Source organism: Sebastes umbrosus, chromosome 19 (assembly GCF_015220745.1).
Source record: "Sebastes umbrosus isolate fSebUmb1 chromosome 19, fSebUmb1.pri, whole genome shotgun sequence".
In the NCBI taxonomy this organism is placed as follows: domain Eukaryota; kingdom Metazoa; phylum Chordata; class Actinopteri; order Perciformes; family Sebastidae; genus Sebastes; species Sebastes umbrosus.
The window spans coordinates 20,140,124-20,156,935 of NC_051287.1; the positions used below are offsets into that span (position 1 = coordinate 20,140,124).

The window sequence follows — 16,812 nt, forward strand, 5'->3', positions numbered from 1 at the left end:
ATTAAGAGATTGAATTTTTCCTATTAAAACAGTTGAAAATGTCAGAATTCAACTACTTAAAAGCTGCAGTGGGTAGATATGGAGCAAATATGATTAAAACAAGTTATTTTTTATAAAACAGTCACTATATCTTGACAGTATTGCATGAGACAGGGTTGGATAAATAGATCTTTCAGACATCTGAGGAAAAATAGTAATTAAGAGATTGAATTTTTCTATTAAAACAGTTGAAAATGTCAGAATTTTAAAGACTTAAAAAGCTGCAGTGGGTAGAAATGGAGCAAATATGATTATTATTTTTTTATAAAACACTATATCCAGTAGTGCATGAGACAGGTAAACTGAAAAAAAATCATGTGCCTCTGTGTCCTCTGGTGTTCCTAATGGCATTTGCAAGATTTCACAGACCGGAAGAAAACAACCAATCTGAGCCGAGCTGGAGCCTGCCGTCTCTGAGCAGCTGTCAATCACTCACGAACTCCGATCAAACGGTCAAACTAGGCGGCGCTGATCAAATACGAATCAATATTCTGTTACTGTAATGCCTATTTCTCACCTCAAATGTTTTCACAAACATCCTGTAGTGCACTGTTCAGCTGCTAAAATGAGAAAGATTGTGACCCGTCAGCCATGTTGAGATCAGTTGAGGAAATACCAAGCACCGCCCACCAGCCGGAGCACAGCCAATAGGAACGCGCTCTCTCTCTCTCTTTCTCTCTGAAATGACCTGTGATTGGCCAAAGTCTCCCATCACATGCTAGATTTTCTAAAGCCTGAAAACAGAGCCATGAGGAGGTGCAGAAGTCTAGTTTTCTCTCAGAACAATTACAATATGCTGAAAGGTTATTATGGAGTTTTACCCAATGATGCCAAAAACGTTCTGCCTACTGCTACTTTAATTCAGCATTTTCAAAGAAATCATAATTCATAGATTATAATCAGATATTCTAAGACATAACACAAACATTTGCTACTAAAGTCAAGTAAATCAGAATCAAATTCTGACACATTGGCTTTAATCATACTATATAATACAGCACATGGTGCATCCTTGGCACTCAGTTGCACCAGAGGGCACCACCTCCAAAGATGGCTTAGATTTCACACAAAAATATATGCTTTGTTACTAGTTTTATAAGGGTCTACTCTAAAACCTTGTGAATCCTAGAAATTAAGACATTATTTTGGATATTTAAAGATTTTTCCCTGAACTTGCGCACACTTTTTCCTTTATTGTATATTATAATTTATTCTATATTATATTATTTTATGATACGTGCCTCTTCAAACTGTCTCTGAAAAGTAAAATAAATGTGGAAACATGAAATTATCATAGACAGAATATCTCACCAAATTTATATTCTGACAGAACCGCCTTTAAGTTAACAGTGATGGATGATTATTGTATTCATTTTTTGTTATCAATTAACCCACCAAAATTAATAAATAAGGGAGCTAAAAAAATAAAAAATAAATAAAATCACACTGAACATGAATGCTTGCTTGCATTTCTTGAAACCTTTATTCAACACATCAAAATGGTAAAATATTAGACTCTTGTACAGACAATAATTTAAATAAATACCATAATTAATTATCATTAACAAACGCAACAAGCAGTATCATCAAAGAAAGGCCTAACACTTCTTGACTTTTTCTGGAGTATTTGACTATCGATTACAGGGGAGGTTACGCTTAAATAAATACAGTAAATGCTTTAATAAGTAAATAAGCAAACAGCTAACAGTTGAAGATTATTTTCATTTGGCATCATCACAGTCGTCAGTGAAAACTTAATTGTACAATCATTTCTGCAAAGTGCTTTGTGACAGTATGCCTCACAAAAAAGGGTTGTAATGTTTTTTTTTTTATCTTTTCTTTAGGTTTTGATGCAGATTTTCTCTCATCAGCATCCCCATATCATCATCATCAGAAATAAATCTCTATGGCACTACATCAGGATGCTTGATATGGTCTCCGATAGATATTTACATTGCACTGTATAACATGTTGTAAATAATACAAAACTGGTTTACACAGCACAATGCAAATAAACTCACCCAACTGATGTGGCAAGTAGAGTTAAGCGATATCTCACCTACAAAATGAAATCAACAGAGGAAGAATTTTGAACCTCTGTATATTCAGAGGTCTGCTGGGTACAGTCGTAAGGCAGTCAGCACAGCCGATAACATTTTAAAAATCGTCACGGTGAAAAACGTTGCTACAAGAGTGAGTTTCAGTCCATTGTCTTGAAGGTCTGTTGTCGTCATCACAGTGTGAATTGTTCCAGCTTCCAGCATCTTTCCCCAATCATAAAGTCTGCTTCCACTCATATGCAAAACTTCAGAGTCCATATTTTTCATTTTAAAGCAAGCCATCTTGTTCAAAAACAGAGGGCAGGAGGGAGAAGTCGAAGGGCAAAAACTTGATGCCGGTCCCGTGGTAGAATTTGTTCTGAAACTCCACCCTGAAATCAAATGTTCACATATTTTTAAAGAGGACCCTTTTAAACTTTTTCCCTTTCCTTTAGTGTGTTATATAGTTTTTTGTGCATGTAAAAGTCCTGCAAAGTTACAAAGCTCAAAGTCCAGGCCAAAGGGAGTTACTCTCCCCCACAGAAACACTGCTCCTGAACAGCTTGAAACACCTTGATAGAAGTCCTGCCTTTTCTTCTGTAACATTGTGATGTCACCAAGTAACAATTTTGCATAATGCCTGCCTAGTGGCTAGTTTAGTTTCTCCAGTTAAGGTCCTCCATGAGGGCGTATGGCGTCCCGTGGAATACACCACTCACCCCTCAGGCTTTGCATAGCATTTCAGATAAGGAGGCTCAAACCAAGAGCTTGGTATCTGTATTGTACTCCCTATTCTCTTTGTCTTCTTACAAGGCCCTACATGTACAACAAGTGTGGTCTAGGGATTTTCTGTTGATAACGAATCCATACTATGGAATAGAATATGGGACACAGTGGTAGAGTCCTTTAAGAACCCTGATCATCAGCAGATCCACTCAAACTTTAACCACAGGACATACTTTACTCAGAAAAAACACCACAAAATGAAGATTATCCCCACTATGTGACCTCTGTCCATGGTTCGGTTTGTATTGCGGTTTTTGTGTCCCAGTTTTGGTTTGTTTTGCAAATTAGGAAGAAGAAAAAAATAACTATTTACAATGTGTTTGAACACCAAAATATATAAGTAGATTGACTGATCGTAATGAATGATATTTCTATATTATATGAATTCATAACACTGCTTTTATACATGAAATAAAGCAGGCTACTTAATGGTCAAGTAGGCCTATGTCCAGACAATTGCCTTTTCTACGTCTCTGGCAACTCATCAAATAATTTGCAGGCCTGATTTTAATAGTGGTGCAATGGTTCAACAAGCCCACGGTTCAGTTTGTACGTCATTGAACAGTTCGTTTAGGTTCTTTTATATTTTGGGAATATAGCAATGTGGTGTTTTTTTTTTTAGTCAGGTGTCCTCTATGCTGTCAGATGTGTTGGGAACTGTAGTACCATGTTCACCAAAGCCACGCTCTTGATTGATTAATAGTCATCGTATCCTGAAAAACGTCTACTGTTAGCAGGCCTGACTGCAGTTAAAAAGATGCTGTGGCTCTCTGATGCAAGTATGATGCTGTAAAGTTTCAACTCTTCCTGAGATCTGTTTTCAATCGTTGTATTTCCTCTGTACACGTGTACCGGATGTAACCTCCTTGCTCTCTTTTGAGAAAATGGGAAACATTTGATCAACAAAAACTCTATATTATTTTAAAGACCCATTATTGAATATCTCATTAAAAAGGGCATTTGGTCTATTTAAATCATCTAGAACAGTCAAAATTGCACCATTTAACTTAATCACTGTCTTACACAGTAGGAAAAGCCATTAACCATTAATCCTCTGCTCACTGCCCCTCAAAGGTAAATATTTGCTATTATTTTAGTCTTCTCTGCTAGTAAATTGTCTTTGGGTTTTGGACTGTTGGTTCAAACAAAACAAGAAATCATCTTTAGTTCTGGGAAATTGTGATAGGCATTTTCCACTATTTTCTGACATTTTATAGACCAGATGATTAATCAGTTAATTGAGAAAATAATAAGTCTAATTACAATAGCTAAAATCCAATACAATGTCTAGTCTCATTTCACAGTATTCATACTATATTTCTGAGCTGCTGAAGGATTGTGAATATTCAGATCAGTTGAGACTCACCAGTGAAGTCGTAGAGCGTGGAGGAACGCTGACAATCCTTCCATGACTAACAGGATGGACACGGTGAGCACAGCGAAGAGGCCAAACACGGGGACTAAAAACACCACTCCCACTCTGGTGGTGATCCTCAGACCCAGGCGCATCACCATGCCCCACAACACTTCCGACAGCTCTGAAAGCAATACAAACAAAGAACCATGAAGAGGCAATAATACACAAAGACACACAAAAATGAACTCATATCTACGGTAGAGGAAAAGCAAAGCAATTACGGGCATGAGCCAAGCTGAGCGCCCAGAGACGCAGGTACGATGCCGTGTTGGAAATGCAGCCCAGGCAGTACTCGATGGTGTGAATGGCCTGGTACAGGAGCACATCCCCGAAGTCAAACTGCAAAAACAGTTCAAATCATATATTAGATATAATAATTCATACAGATGAAAATTAAGTTAAGATAATGTGGCTCTCCTGTTTTAATACAGCATACAATATTTATGTATTTTAAAATTTACTGGTGATCACACGATAATAAACTAGCTCCACAATTCTTTTCCGAGCCTACTTTCTCTCTTACATATATATTTTTTTCATTTATTTATTTATAAGGATTAATAAACATTGATGTATATTTCCAACTGCAGTCCTTTTAGCAAGATGTTCTAAAACCAATGACGTTACAGGTTAAAGGGACAGTGTGTAGGACTCCTCCCTTTCCAAAACCGTGGTAACGCCGTTCGCCTCGTTCAGAGGACATCCTTACATAATAACACGATTTTAGGAGCAACAGAAGTCAGACGGCAGCTGGCGGTGCCACGGTTTTGCACTCTGCGGCTCACGTTACCACAGTTTCACAAGCGTGTCAGAGAAAAATGCGAAAGGCTCTCACTGGAGCCAGTGTTTGGTTTGTCTCTTCTGGGTTACCGTAGAAACATGGTGGATTCTGTGAAGAACGAATACACAATGATTCTTAGTTTCAGCTGATTATACACTAATGAAAACATAGTTATATGTCTTTAATAGAGTGTGAGATAGGCATATGTAAGAAAGCTTAATGTAACTGCTGATAGTTTGATGGAGAAGTATGCATGGGCATGTAGGCTGTATATGCGTGAGTATGCAACAGAATATTGATGTGTAGATGTGTTAAATCTGGACTTGTGGAACGGTTTACACGGCCACGTAATTCAGAAAGTGAGGTTGGAGGACCCACAGTTCTCCAGAAGACTGAGTCGACTCACAAGTACTGTGGCATCCGCATGCCTCTTTTCGTGCATATGCAATATATAAACTGTACATGTATATTAAAACGGGAAAAGAGTTAAGTATAACTATCTGTAAAGTTTTGTATACACTGTGATAACGCCTCTTCCAAATAAAAAGAAAATAAAAAAGAAGATATTTCTGCCAATAGATCCTCTTAAATGTTAGATACTGTTCCTTATAAGAAATAAAAACATAAGACAATAAGATGCCAACAAAATCAGCGTACACACGACAACAACACAATGACCACATCCAATATTCAGTACATGCAGCCTTGCAAAGCAGTAAACATCTTTTAATGTGCAAATACAGCACATGTCGCATACACTTGAAAATGTTGTGAGTACCGTTCAAAAGAAAATTTCAGTATGTATAATGTCGGGTCATTTAAAGTTACACATATCAGCTAGAAATGCAACATTTAACACATAAAAGGCAGAGTACTGGTGGGTCTCTGACCTCTTTGGGAAGAGCTTCTCTGTTCGGCATTTCATCAAGTCCCTCCTCTTCATCATCATCTTCATAGGATGGTGCTGTGGAATTATCATCCTCACTTACACGCCTCACCCTCTCATAACCCTGAGGTGAGACGACAGCATTGATTTTATTGTCAAATTACCAAAAACTGAACATAAATATATTTCAAATATGTCTGATCACACATACTCTGCGTCTGCGCAGGCCTTTGCCTCCGCGGTACAGCCAGTACAAGTAAAGAGGTTTTCCTAACAGCAGCACAGGAACCGACAGCATCGCTATCACAACTAAGAAGATTTGCAGCCCGGTCTGTGGAATCACGACAACAAAACAATGCATTAACAAGGATCAAAACACATCCAGAGCTGATAATGTTTCAGATGATATCGTCGTCAACACGTACCTGTCCTGGGTAGAGAGGAGTGATGTCCTTCCCCTGCATGACGAACATGTTAATGAAGTGGATGAGGATGCTGGGAGCCTGGCTGGAGTCTTGTGCGCCGAACGCCAGCCACTTGTAGAGAATCATGAAGACCAGATAGCCAAAGAGACAGAGCAGGAAGAGCAGCTCAGGAAGAAATAGCAGATAGACATTAAATTTCTGTCGGAAGTGCCTGAAGGGAGAGAACAAAGTGTGGGAATAGAGAAAGTGATAAGAGAGTGGCATCAATGATTTGACCCATAAATGCTCATCAAAATATGAGTATATAATATACACAATATGTAGCCTTTAAGCAATAATACATGAAATTCTGTGGAGTAATGCACCCATGCCAATATCGCATATAGCATGCTCATTGATACATTACTGTTCTTATATTACAGATTTATTAGTGACATTTCTGATTAGCTGATTAACTATAACTGTTAAAAGTTTCTTGGAAAGATCTATGTAAATATTTAATAGTACACAGTCGGGTTTCCTTAAAACAATCCTAAAATATTAAGATAAGATAAGATAAAATAAGATATTCCTTTATTAGTCCCGCAGTGGGGAAATTTGCAGTGTACAGCAGCAAAGGGGATAGTACAAAAAACAAGAAGCATCAGCTAACACAGTAAAAAAAAGAGCTAAACAAAGTGTAACAAAATGTGAACCATTTAAATAGAAGGAAGTATAAAAATAGTATAAAAAGCAGTATATACAGTATTGACAATAAACAGACTATTAACAAAATTGCACAAGTGGAAATGATATTGCACAGTGACAATGAATGAAATTCCACCTGAAAATATCAGGTTATTGTCAGTTTTTGGTGTGTAAGTGTAAGTGTAAGCGGTCTACTGGGAGCAGTGCTGGTTGTGGAGTCTGACAGCTGCAGGAAGGAAGGACCTGCGATAGCGCTCCTTCACACACTTTGGCTGGAGCAGCCTAATAGTTTTTGTACAACAATGGACGTCGATGGCTCAGACACTCATTCAAATATTTAAAGCCAATACATTTGACAAAATCATTACAGTTAATTTTCATCGAGTAGAACCATCGATGCTGGTTAGTTAGTGCGTTAATAGGTTGCTACAATACAAATTTAAAAAAGAAGAGTTGTAACAGCTGTAGTGCTATATCAGAAGATACTAGCACGATTATAAAGATACCTGTCAGTCAACCACAATGCACAGAATACTGAAATATCTATATCTATATCAGGAGGCAACCTAGAGTTCTGAAAAGTGAGGCCAATGCTGAAGTGCCTTAAACTTGCATTCTTTCCAATAGCCAGCAGGGGGCGACTCCTCTGGTTGCAAGAAGAAGTCTATGAGAAAATGAGCCTACTTCTCACTTGATTTATTACCTCAGTAAACATTGTGAACATGAGTTTATGGTCTCAATCGCTAGTTTCTAGTCTTCTTCAATACAGCATGATGTTCATTTAGTAAATTATGGTCCCATTTAGAGTCAAACAGACCATAAAGCAGGGGATGCTTTAGGACGTGGCTACCTTGTGATTGATAGGTCACTACCACGGCGTTGTCCGGTCTGGAAATAGTCCGTGTTTTTGTCTTAGAACTTTAACCCCTTCACAGTGTGTTTTCAGTTTATTGAAGTTAATTCTAACCTTTTTGGTCGCCTAAAAAATTCGGTTGTACATAGCTCCACCCTCTTGTGTCACTTCTGGTTGCAAAAAAACAAGGCCAAAATGCCGAATTCAATGCTTCAAAACAGCTGTCCACAAAACAATGGGTGACGTCACAGTGACTATGTTCGCTTCTTATATAAAGTCTATGTTCTATATATCTAGAAATTAATTTATAGAAATGAATCCGCACATACTGATGCCTGACACTGATGGATACCTGTGCTGTAAGTACATGAAAAAGGTGATGTAACGGTTAGGGTTAGAGACTTCTATGTGGAGCCACTCACAAGTGATTGAAGACACTCAGCACCACTCCAAAGCTCATGTGAATGACCCCGATAACAACCGACATCTTCATCTTGTAGGAGTTGAGGAAGGACAGACGGTTCACTGCCATGTTCCATATCTGATGGGATATTAAAAAGCATCTCAGTGAAAATGATCGGAAATTGATCATCAATTATATCCTGACTGTAATGTCTGAGTGCATTTACTCACAGGATCGATTCCAAATGGATACGGTCCGCTGAAAACGCCGGTGACGTTGGGGTCCAACGTGAGCAAAGCGTTTGTTTGGAGGGTTTTATTTCTGCAATGTAGAAAAAAAACATCAAAACACCACATGTACTGACAGAAAGAGTGTTTCTGAGTGTGTATTTTACTGCTAACTCACGTCCACTTCTGATTTGTGAACATCGCCTTGACGCTCCACCCAGAGCCAAATATGTTGAGAGACTTCGAGAAACAGTCGTTGTAGATCAGCCCGGTGTAGATAGAGAAAAGACCCATCATCAGGATGATGTAACGCCCATGGAAGAACGTCGTCCATATCTGAGGTCAACAGAGACACGGCTATCAGCTGAAACAAATTCACAATCATCATCAGACTGGATGAGAGGAACAGCTAAATCCCACCTCATTACTGGAGCGTTTCTTCTTCTGCTTCTTCTCCGTCAGCACCATCCACAAGGCAAAGAGACTCAATACCATCCCGTGGCCGAGGTCGCCGAACATCACGGCGAACAGGAAGGGGAACGTGATGATGGTGTAGGGAGCTGACAGTGAGAGACACATCTTTAATGTACTTAGTCTGAATTTTCTCCAAAGCAAACAAAAAACAGTTTATTCTTTACAAGACACAGACAGTGTGAGTTCTTACCTGGGCTTACCTCGCGATAGTCCCCCACCCCGTACGCCTCCACGATGCTCTGGAAGCCAGATGTGAACTTGTTGGTTCTCAACAACGTGGGCGGAGTGTCGGTACTCGGTATGCGGTTCACAAAAGACGGTACGGTGGCATCGCCTTTTCTCTGTTAATAAAAACGATTCTGAAATCAAGTTCTGTATCAACCAGCATTATTATTATTTACAGAAAAAGACACACTGACGATGTTTGGAGCTCCCTCATGTCAAATATTTACAGGTTTGAGTGATTCTCTGACCAGAAAGTATTTTAGCTGGTGCATTCTGGGTAAGATTGATCTGAAAACTACCAAATAAGCAACCTGGAGCAGTAGGAATTGCTGGCACATACGGTACAGCAACAAAAACTACAACAACAACAAATGATACAGCCAATAATAAAACAAAAAAACATGACAGATGGAGTGGTTCGGGAGAGAGAGTCATCCAAAAAGCCTGCTGCCAGTAATAATGGGAAATAATTAAAAATGCATCTTAGTGATACTATTTGAGTTCTTAACAGCTGATAATCAATGCCAATTCAATTAAGATGCCAAAAATGATTTTTGTAACCAGCTCAAAATTTTGTTTTTTTTACATTGCAAGTGTTATTTTAGAGACCAGTGGGATTACCGGCGATCCCAACCAAGATTACTGTCTGTAAAAGGCTGTAGCGGGCTCAGTCTTAAAGCTAGAGTGAAGATACTGGTATCTCCACTTTATGATAATCACATGCAGTTTGGGGCAAAAACCATACAGTGTTTTTGCATGCAGTGAAAATGTGTGATTTTCGCCTATTCTAAAAAAAGCTATATTTGAATATTTCTACATACTGCGGTCCTTAAACAGTCTTGGAATTACATAAATTGGGTATGAATGGAAAGCTGAGACTCTTGTGGATCCAATGAGCCCAATTGTATTCATGTGGGATGATGTTAGTCCCCATAGTAGCCATTTCATATAGAGATATCATTTTTTTAAACTTGACCTCACTGTATAAAATGATCTGTGGTGTCCTGTAGGATAATCACAGCCTCATGAAACTTTACAGCCACAAACTAGAGACCTAGAGCATTCAGAGGATGGATGGCTTTCCTAGCTAGATTGACAATAAGGGGGTTTCTGAGCAGTTTACACAACAGAAGTGCTCACCATCCAATCGCTAAAGAATGCAATTCTTGCAGAAATCTCCAAATGTCAAACGTTTTTGATGCCAAATCACAGCGTGGTGTTCCTCAAAGTCTCAAAGTGTCTTAATGTGGTATTTTGGAGGGATTATTGATAATTTTTATCAATTCTTGAGGGGTAACATTTTTTTAAATTTAGCACCAAATCTGTGTAACAAATGGTATCAACACAAAAATTGCTGCAAGAATTGATGAGACATAATAGATCATGGGAATGACCATCATAAACTTCTATCATAATGTTCTAAACCTTATACACTTTCACAATATATTTTAATTAATTAATTTATGTTTATTTCTGATTAATGACGAGAACAACTTGACACACAGTGCTGAGCTGCATCTCAAAATTAGTCTCACCGAGCCCTCTTCTAGCGCCCCCCGCAGGTTTGCCAGGTCACTGACGGGACACCACACCTCAGCGATCAGACACTTGTTAGTGACGTCAAAGCTGCAGAGGTTCAGGATGTGGTAGATCGCCTTCATCTTTTTCACCTGCACCACCCAGCTGTAGGCCGACTCCGAGGCCTTCTGCAGGACCTGCCTCAGGTAGTCCTCGGTGCGATGCAGCACCTGGAGGGAGGAACACAGCAGTTAACCACAAACTCACTGAGAATATGTGTTAAAATGTTCCCGTCTATCTTCATCAGCCCTACGTTGTTAAGGTCTTGGATGCGAGTCCTTAAGCTGTCCAACACATCCGCCCGCTCCTCATCGTTCTCAGGGTGCGGGTAAAGATGGCAGTGGTAACTGAGGACAACAAAGACAGAGATATGTACGCTGATAAAGAAGAAGAATACAAACAGGAAGTTAAACGTAAAAGTCTTAAATGTGATGATGGCGTTCTTACCAATCGCAGATTTTTTGTACTTTCTGTCCAATCTGGTCTCCCCAGAAAGAGAGGAGGAACACAACGCTTTTGCTGATCTCACCCTGAAACAACACAGATCAGACAGGTTATCACTACAGCTTCATATAAAGTGATGAAAAATTACTTTTATAAGTATCCCTCCCACAATACGTTTTTCCTTTTTGCAGGTACACAAGTAGGATGTCTCACTTACATTATCATCACTACAGCATCATTTGATGACATGCCAGCAACATCATGGTCATGGAGTTCTCATTTAAAGCCCCTGGAAGCTTTAAAACTTTCTCTCTATTATTTCTCTATTTCTTTGTAACTTTAAATAACTATATACGTGTTTGAGAGTGAGGTGCGTAATAGGGTGCTCGCCAAAAGTTAAGCCAAAACATCTTGATCTCTGTTAGTTTAGCAAGCGCTTGATTTGATATGCAGCTTTTCTATGAGCTGAGCACAATTTCTAATTGTCAATATCGTAGTCGATCATTTAATTGTGGGAAGCCAAAATCTTGATCGCGATTAACATTCGATTAATTGTGCAACCCTAGTTCATGTTAAGACCCTGTTGCTCAGAGTAAGAAGCTGATAAAGGTTTTCAAGTGCCTTAAATAACAAATAAAAAACAGCAATTCCAAATTGATTTCGACAGGCAGAACAGATGTTACGTCTCTCTTGGCGTCCGTCGTGAATTTGACTCACGGTGTCGAGATCAGCGAGGTTCTCGTCCACCTCTGCGTAGCTGAGGATGGTGTAACCCTTACAAACTCTCCACAACATGCGCTCGAAGGCCTCCACCTTCACCCGCTGGATGAGACCAGAGACAAACCTACAGCCAGGAGAGATTAAGGTTTATTTCTTATTGATAGCACACTTTATGACGTCCTAAATGTACATGATATTGCAGCTCACCCCAGCTTGGCTCCAAGTCTTTGCATACCGGTGCATCCTGTCACAGAGTCTGTCTCCATCGTGGGGAATTCTTCATACTGGGGACCAAGAGCCTCATGCTAATTATAAAAGGGAACATGTTTCATTCATGACAGCTTACATTAACTGCTCCTTACATGGTCCTATACACACACAAAGCCTATGAGGTGTTCACGCGCTGGAATGGGATGTTTATTCTCACACAAACACCGTTTGCGGCATCCCTTTTTAACACGGCAGCCTGGATGAGTCAGGGGGCTGCGCTGTGACCGTGTCTTTAATTAAAGTCGCCTCTAGTGCCACCTCTGTCACCCCGGGGATACAAAACACGTCAGTGACAAGAAAACAAGACGGAGGTGGAGGTGGAGGTGTAGGTGGAGGGGGGGAGCGTGTTGCCTGAGATGCAAATTAAGAGTGTCTGTCGTATATGACAGACGGTTGGAAACACACTCACTCTGGAGCGGCTGTGTATGAAGGTCCGTGTGATCTTCAGCATGTGCGTGTACTCGGTGAGCTCCAGGAGGTTCCTCCGCAGCTTCTCTTTGTTTCGAGTCACCTCGCTGAGCTCCATCTCCAGCCTCTGAAGCTGCTCCTGCACACCCAACACACATCGAACACCAGCTTAAATCTGAATTCAGCAGCGAGATGACTTGTCCAGTTAACCAGCCGATTAGACTGTTGTCAGGCTATTAAATAGGCGATATCAGTCGCTATAAGAACCATAGGTGTGGGTCAATAGGGGCCTACTACACCCACTAGTAGGTTGCATCATCTATTCACATGGTAGTTCACCGAAAGAAGATATAAAAGAAGACAACAGCGACCTCTAGCGTCCGTAATTAATTATGTTAAGTAATTAAAAAAGTTTGCTCCGGCTGGTCACAAACGTTCTCATTTTACAGCTAAACAGTACACTACAAGATGTTTCTGAAAACATTTGAGGCGAGAAATAGGCATTACAGTAACAGAATATTGATTCAGATTTGATCAGCGCTGCCTAGTTTGACCGTTTGATCGTAGTTTACGAGCTGCTCAGACACGGCAAGGCTCCAGCTCGGCTCTGATTGGTTGTTTTCCTCCAGTCTGTGAAATGCTGCAGATGCCATTAGGAGCACCGGAGGACACCGGAAGACACCGGAAGACACAGAGGAACATGATTTTTTTTCAGATTACCTGTCTCATGCACTACTATCAGGATATAGTGACCGTTTTATAAAAATAACTTTTTTTTAAATCATATTTGCTCCATTTCTACCCACTGCAGCTTTAAATCATGGCTGAAATAAAAACCAACATTGTTCTCACACCTAATACCCCTGTAGACAGACCTGTATTTTGTATCTTGGGTATGTTTTTGTGTATGTATTTGTGTATATATTTTTGTGAATGTATTTTCTTTTCTTTTTGTATTTTAACTCTTCTTTTAAAAAGCCCTCCTGTGGACAGGTGTTGTAAATAAGCGTTTTGCTACAAACACTAAACACAGTGCATCCGGTCCTTGTTCATAAATGTATGTTATGTTCTAATGCTATGGTGATGTCCATATTTAATAAACTAAACTAAACTATTGTAGCATGCAAACGACTCATCCAGGTTTCTAATCATTCTCCACCGTGCGTGCAGGTGAGTCCTCGACTCAGGTTATGTAGAGCGGGTCAGAAAAACTAAAAATATGAGGATAAGTGATGTAACAATGGGCTACATGCTGTAATTAAAGTGAAAGCCATCAATGTCATCAATGCAAAGGCTCAATTTTCTTGTCTCATTTTCCATTTCTGATGGCTACATGGAGACACTAAATCCAGGCAAGAAATATTATCTATTAGAAGTCCCAACAATTCCCCAAAGATACCAAACATGTCAGGCTTAATTTGGGAGAAAATCTATAATATTTCTATTTGATGGATTGGTGCACGCAAGAAGAAGAAGAGCTGAAACAAGATGATGCAGTTTATGCATCATACTGTCAGACAGTGTGGAATAATGTAGGATTTTTCCAACCATAAAGGAAGCTGGAGGAGACAACGACATGCCTGCACCCCTGTAGCAATCAAAAACCTGTATATTATTAGGCTCTATATATAAATAGCCAGGTTTCTCTGTGTTCCAAATGTCTACTAGTGTGCATATAAATATACTAAACTAAACTGGTGAAAAGTGTACAAAATGGGTACTTGTAAATGACAATTACCATGATCTCAAGGACTTGTCTGGGTGGAGGAGCGAGCGGGCCCTCCTCCTCCTCTGGCACGGCGATGTTGGCCTTCTGCATCTCCCTCAGAAGGTAACCTGTCCACAAAATATGCTGACAGTTTGTTTCATGGTAATTATTATTATTATTACTGGAGGAGTGTCAGAGCAAGCTGTCTGAATCCAACTCTCTGAGGGACCACTGCTGCTTAACTGCCCCTGGTGATATATCATGCAGGTGTATGTTCAGCTCACCACCCCTGCAGGTGCTCTGCTCTCTCTCTCTCGCTTACCCAGAATCCTCTCCATCTCCTCACATCTCTTGATTTCGCTGACGAAGCGCCGCTGGAATGAGCTGACACTCGGGTTGAGCTGAAACCAGAGAGAGTACCATCACATCATCACAGGTCAGGTGAGCTGCAAGTTACTGCACCAGGCAGCCAATAGCATGTGCAATAATAACAAGGTTCATCATCATTATCATCATCATCATCATCATCAGGGCATCTTTACACAGTTTCAGACTGGCTATAATATTGTTAATTTCTATGAATTATTGTTTAAATATTGTAATAATACTGCTCTCCCCAAGTCAAGTCAAAAATTAGACACATTGTACATGAAAGGTCAGTCATAATGCAGACAGGTAGGTAGGTAGGTAGATGGATAGATGGATAGATGGATAGATGGATAGATGGATAGATGGCTATGTAGATAGATAGATAGATAGATAGATAGATAGATAGATAAGTAGGTATGTAGATAGATGCAGTAGATGGGTGGACGGACAGACAGACAGACAGACAGACAGACAGACAGACAGATTTTACAAGTGCACAAGTACATTGTGGTTTATTTATAGGAGGACGTCCTCATCCATCCCTCCTCCCTCCAACATGCATGCACCCAGAGAGAAAAGGAGAGGTAAGGTATGGAATTAATTTATTCTGTATTAAAAAAATAATAAAGACAAGCTTACTAATAAACTAATGGCCTATGCATATAAATAAGCATACAGACTTTCTTTAGCTGGTGATAGAATATATAAAAACAGAGTTAGTGCATCATCATCATCTCTCTATACTTACATCTCTGAACTCGACCAGCCCCAGCTCACCGAGCTCACTGATGCAGTCATACTCAGAGCCGGACTGCAGGAACAATTGCGCCAAGCACATCTCCTCACTCCGAAACACCATCTTTATTGATCTGACAGACAGATCTCCTCCGCTTTATAATCTGTCTGTATAGCCGACTGGGGCTTGGACACCACAAGCGAAAATAGGACCTCACAGACAATGCAACGAGTCGGTGCGTCGCTTTAAAGCCCCTTAACCAATTAACATCCCCCAAGAGGATTATTCATTATTGTCTGTCAATAAATGACATGTTTTCTCATCCTGACCGTGTTGTTCCCACCTTTCAACGCCGTCTATATAATAAACAACATGAAAACAAAGAGAGAAACCTCCCTAATGCAAATGTTGCATCTTGCGCTCCTGGAGAAAGGCGTCATCCTCTGAGCTCCTCTTCACCTCCTTCAACACCTTTTACCTCATTATGGCGCACAAACACGAACACGACGCAACGCTGAGACAGAAACCGGCAACAGATAAACCATCAACCCGCCATGTCGACGGACGGGGCTGCAGGCAGCATCACACGTTATAAAAAGCCTGTCAGTCAGAAATAGGCTCCGGCCTTTATTCCCGCTACGTCGCCCGGCCGGCAATTGACACAGATCGCGTCTCCTCCGGGTTGCCAGGTTTCGTTGCATCCGCTGAAATCATCGTTTGATTCTTGAATTAGAAAGTGACAGGTGTTTAAGGGGTTTGAGTTGACAGTTATCAGTCCATAAATGTAGTTTTACTGATATTAATTTGTACGAGGGCTGCACGATTTAGAATTTTGCTATTTTTTATTATTATTTGATTACATTTATTATTATTATTATTATTATTATTTATTTTAAGGTATTTATCTATTAATTTGATTTCATTTAGATTTATATAATTTCATTTACATATTTACCTATTAATTTACCTTTCATTGTTATCAGTCCATTAATGTAGTTTTACTGATATTAATTTGGACTAGGGCTGCACGATTTTGAAAAAGTATCTAATTGCTATTTTTATTATTATTTAATTACATTTACATTCATGTTAATGTATTTATCTATTAATTTTATTTCATTTAGATTTATATAATTTAATTTAAATATTTACCTATTCATTTATTTGTAAATCCCAGTCTTTCATTGTTATCAGTCCATAAATGTAGTTTTACTGATATTAATTTAGACTAGGGCTGCACAATTTAGAAAAAAAATATCAAATCGCTGTCATTATTTAATTAAATTAATTTTTTTGTTATTTATTTTCTATTCATTTATTATTTTTAAATTGCATTT

General features: G+C 39.4%; 1 protein-coding gene across 1 annotated transcript; it reads right to left on the minus strand.

Moving 5' to 3' along the window:
• Positions 1 to 1,499: 1,499 nt before the first annotated feature.
• atp6v0a2a (ATPase H+ transporting V0 subunit a2a) lies at positions 1,500 to 16,148 on the minus strand. Its single transcript, XM_037752208.1, has 20 exons — positions 15,488 to 16,148; positions 14,693 to 14,771; positions 14,401 to 14,498; positions 12,664 to 12,801; positions 12,192 to 12,289; positions 11,982 to 12,108; positions 11,268 to 11,350; positions 11,074 to 11,167; positions 10,778 to 10,990; positions 9,208 to 9,358; positions 8,964 to 9,103; positions 8,722 to 8,879; positions 8,547 to 8,637; positions 8,336 to 8,454; positions 6,374 to 6,584; positions 6,160 to 6,279; positions 5,953 to 6,072; positions 4,503 to 4,620; positions 4,231 to 4,402; positions 1,500 to 2,470 (listed from the first exon to the last, which is right to left on the minus strand). Exons 1-20 carry the CDS (start codon positions 15,596 to 15,598, stop codon positions 2,368 to 2,370), a joined length of 2,544 nt encoding a protein of 847 aa, XP_037608136.1. The 5' UTR covers positions 15,599 to 16,148; the 3' UTR covers positions 1,500 to 2,367.
• Positions 16,149 to 16,812: the final 664 nt, after the last annotated feature.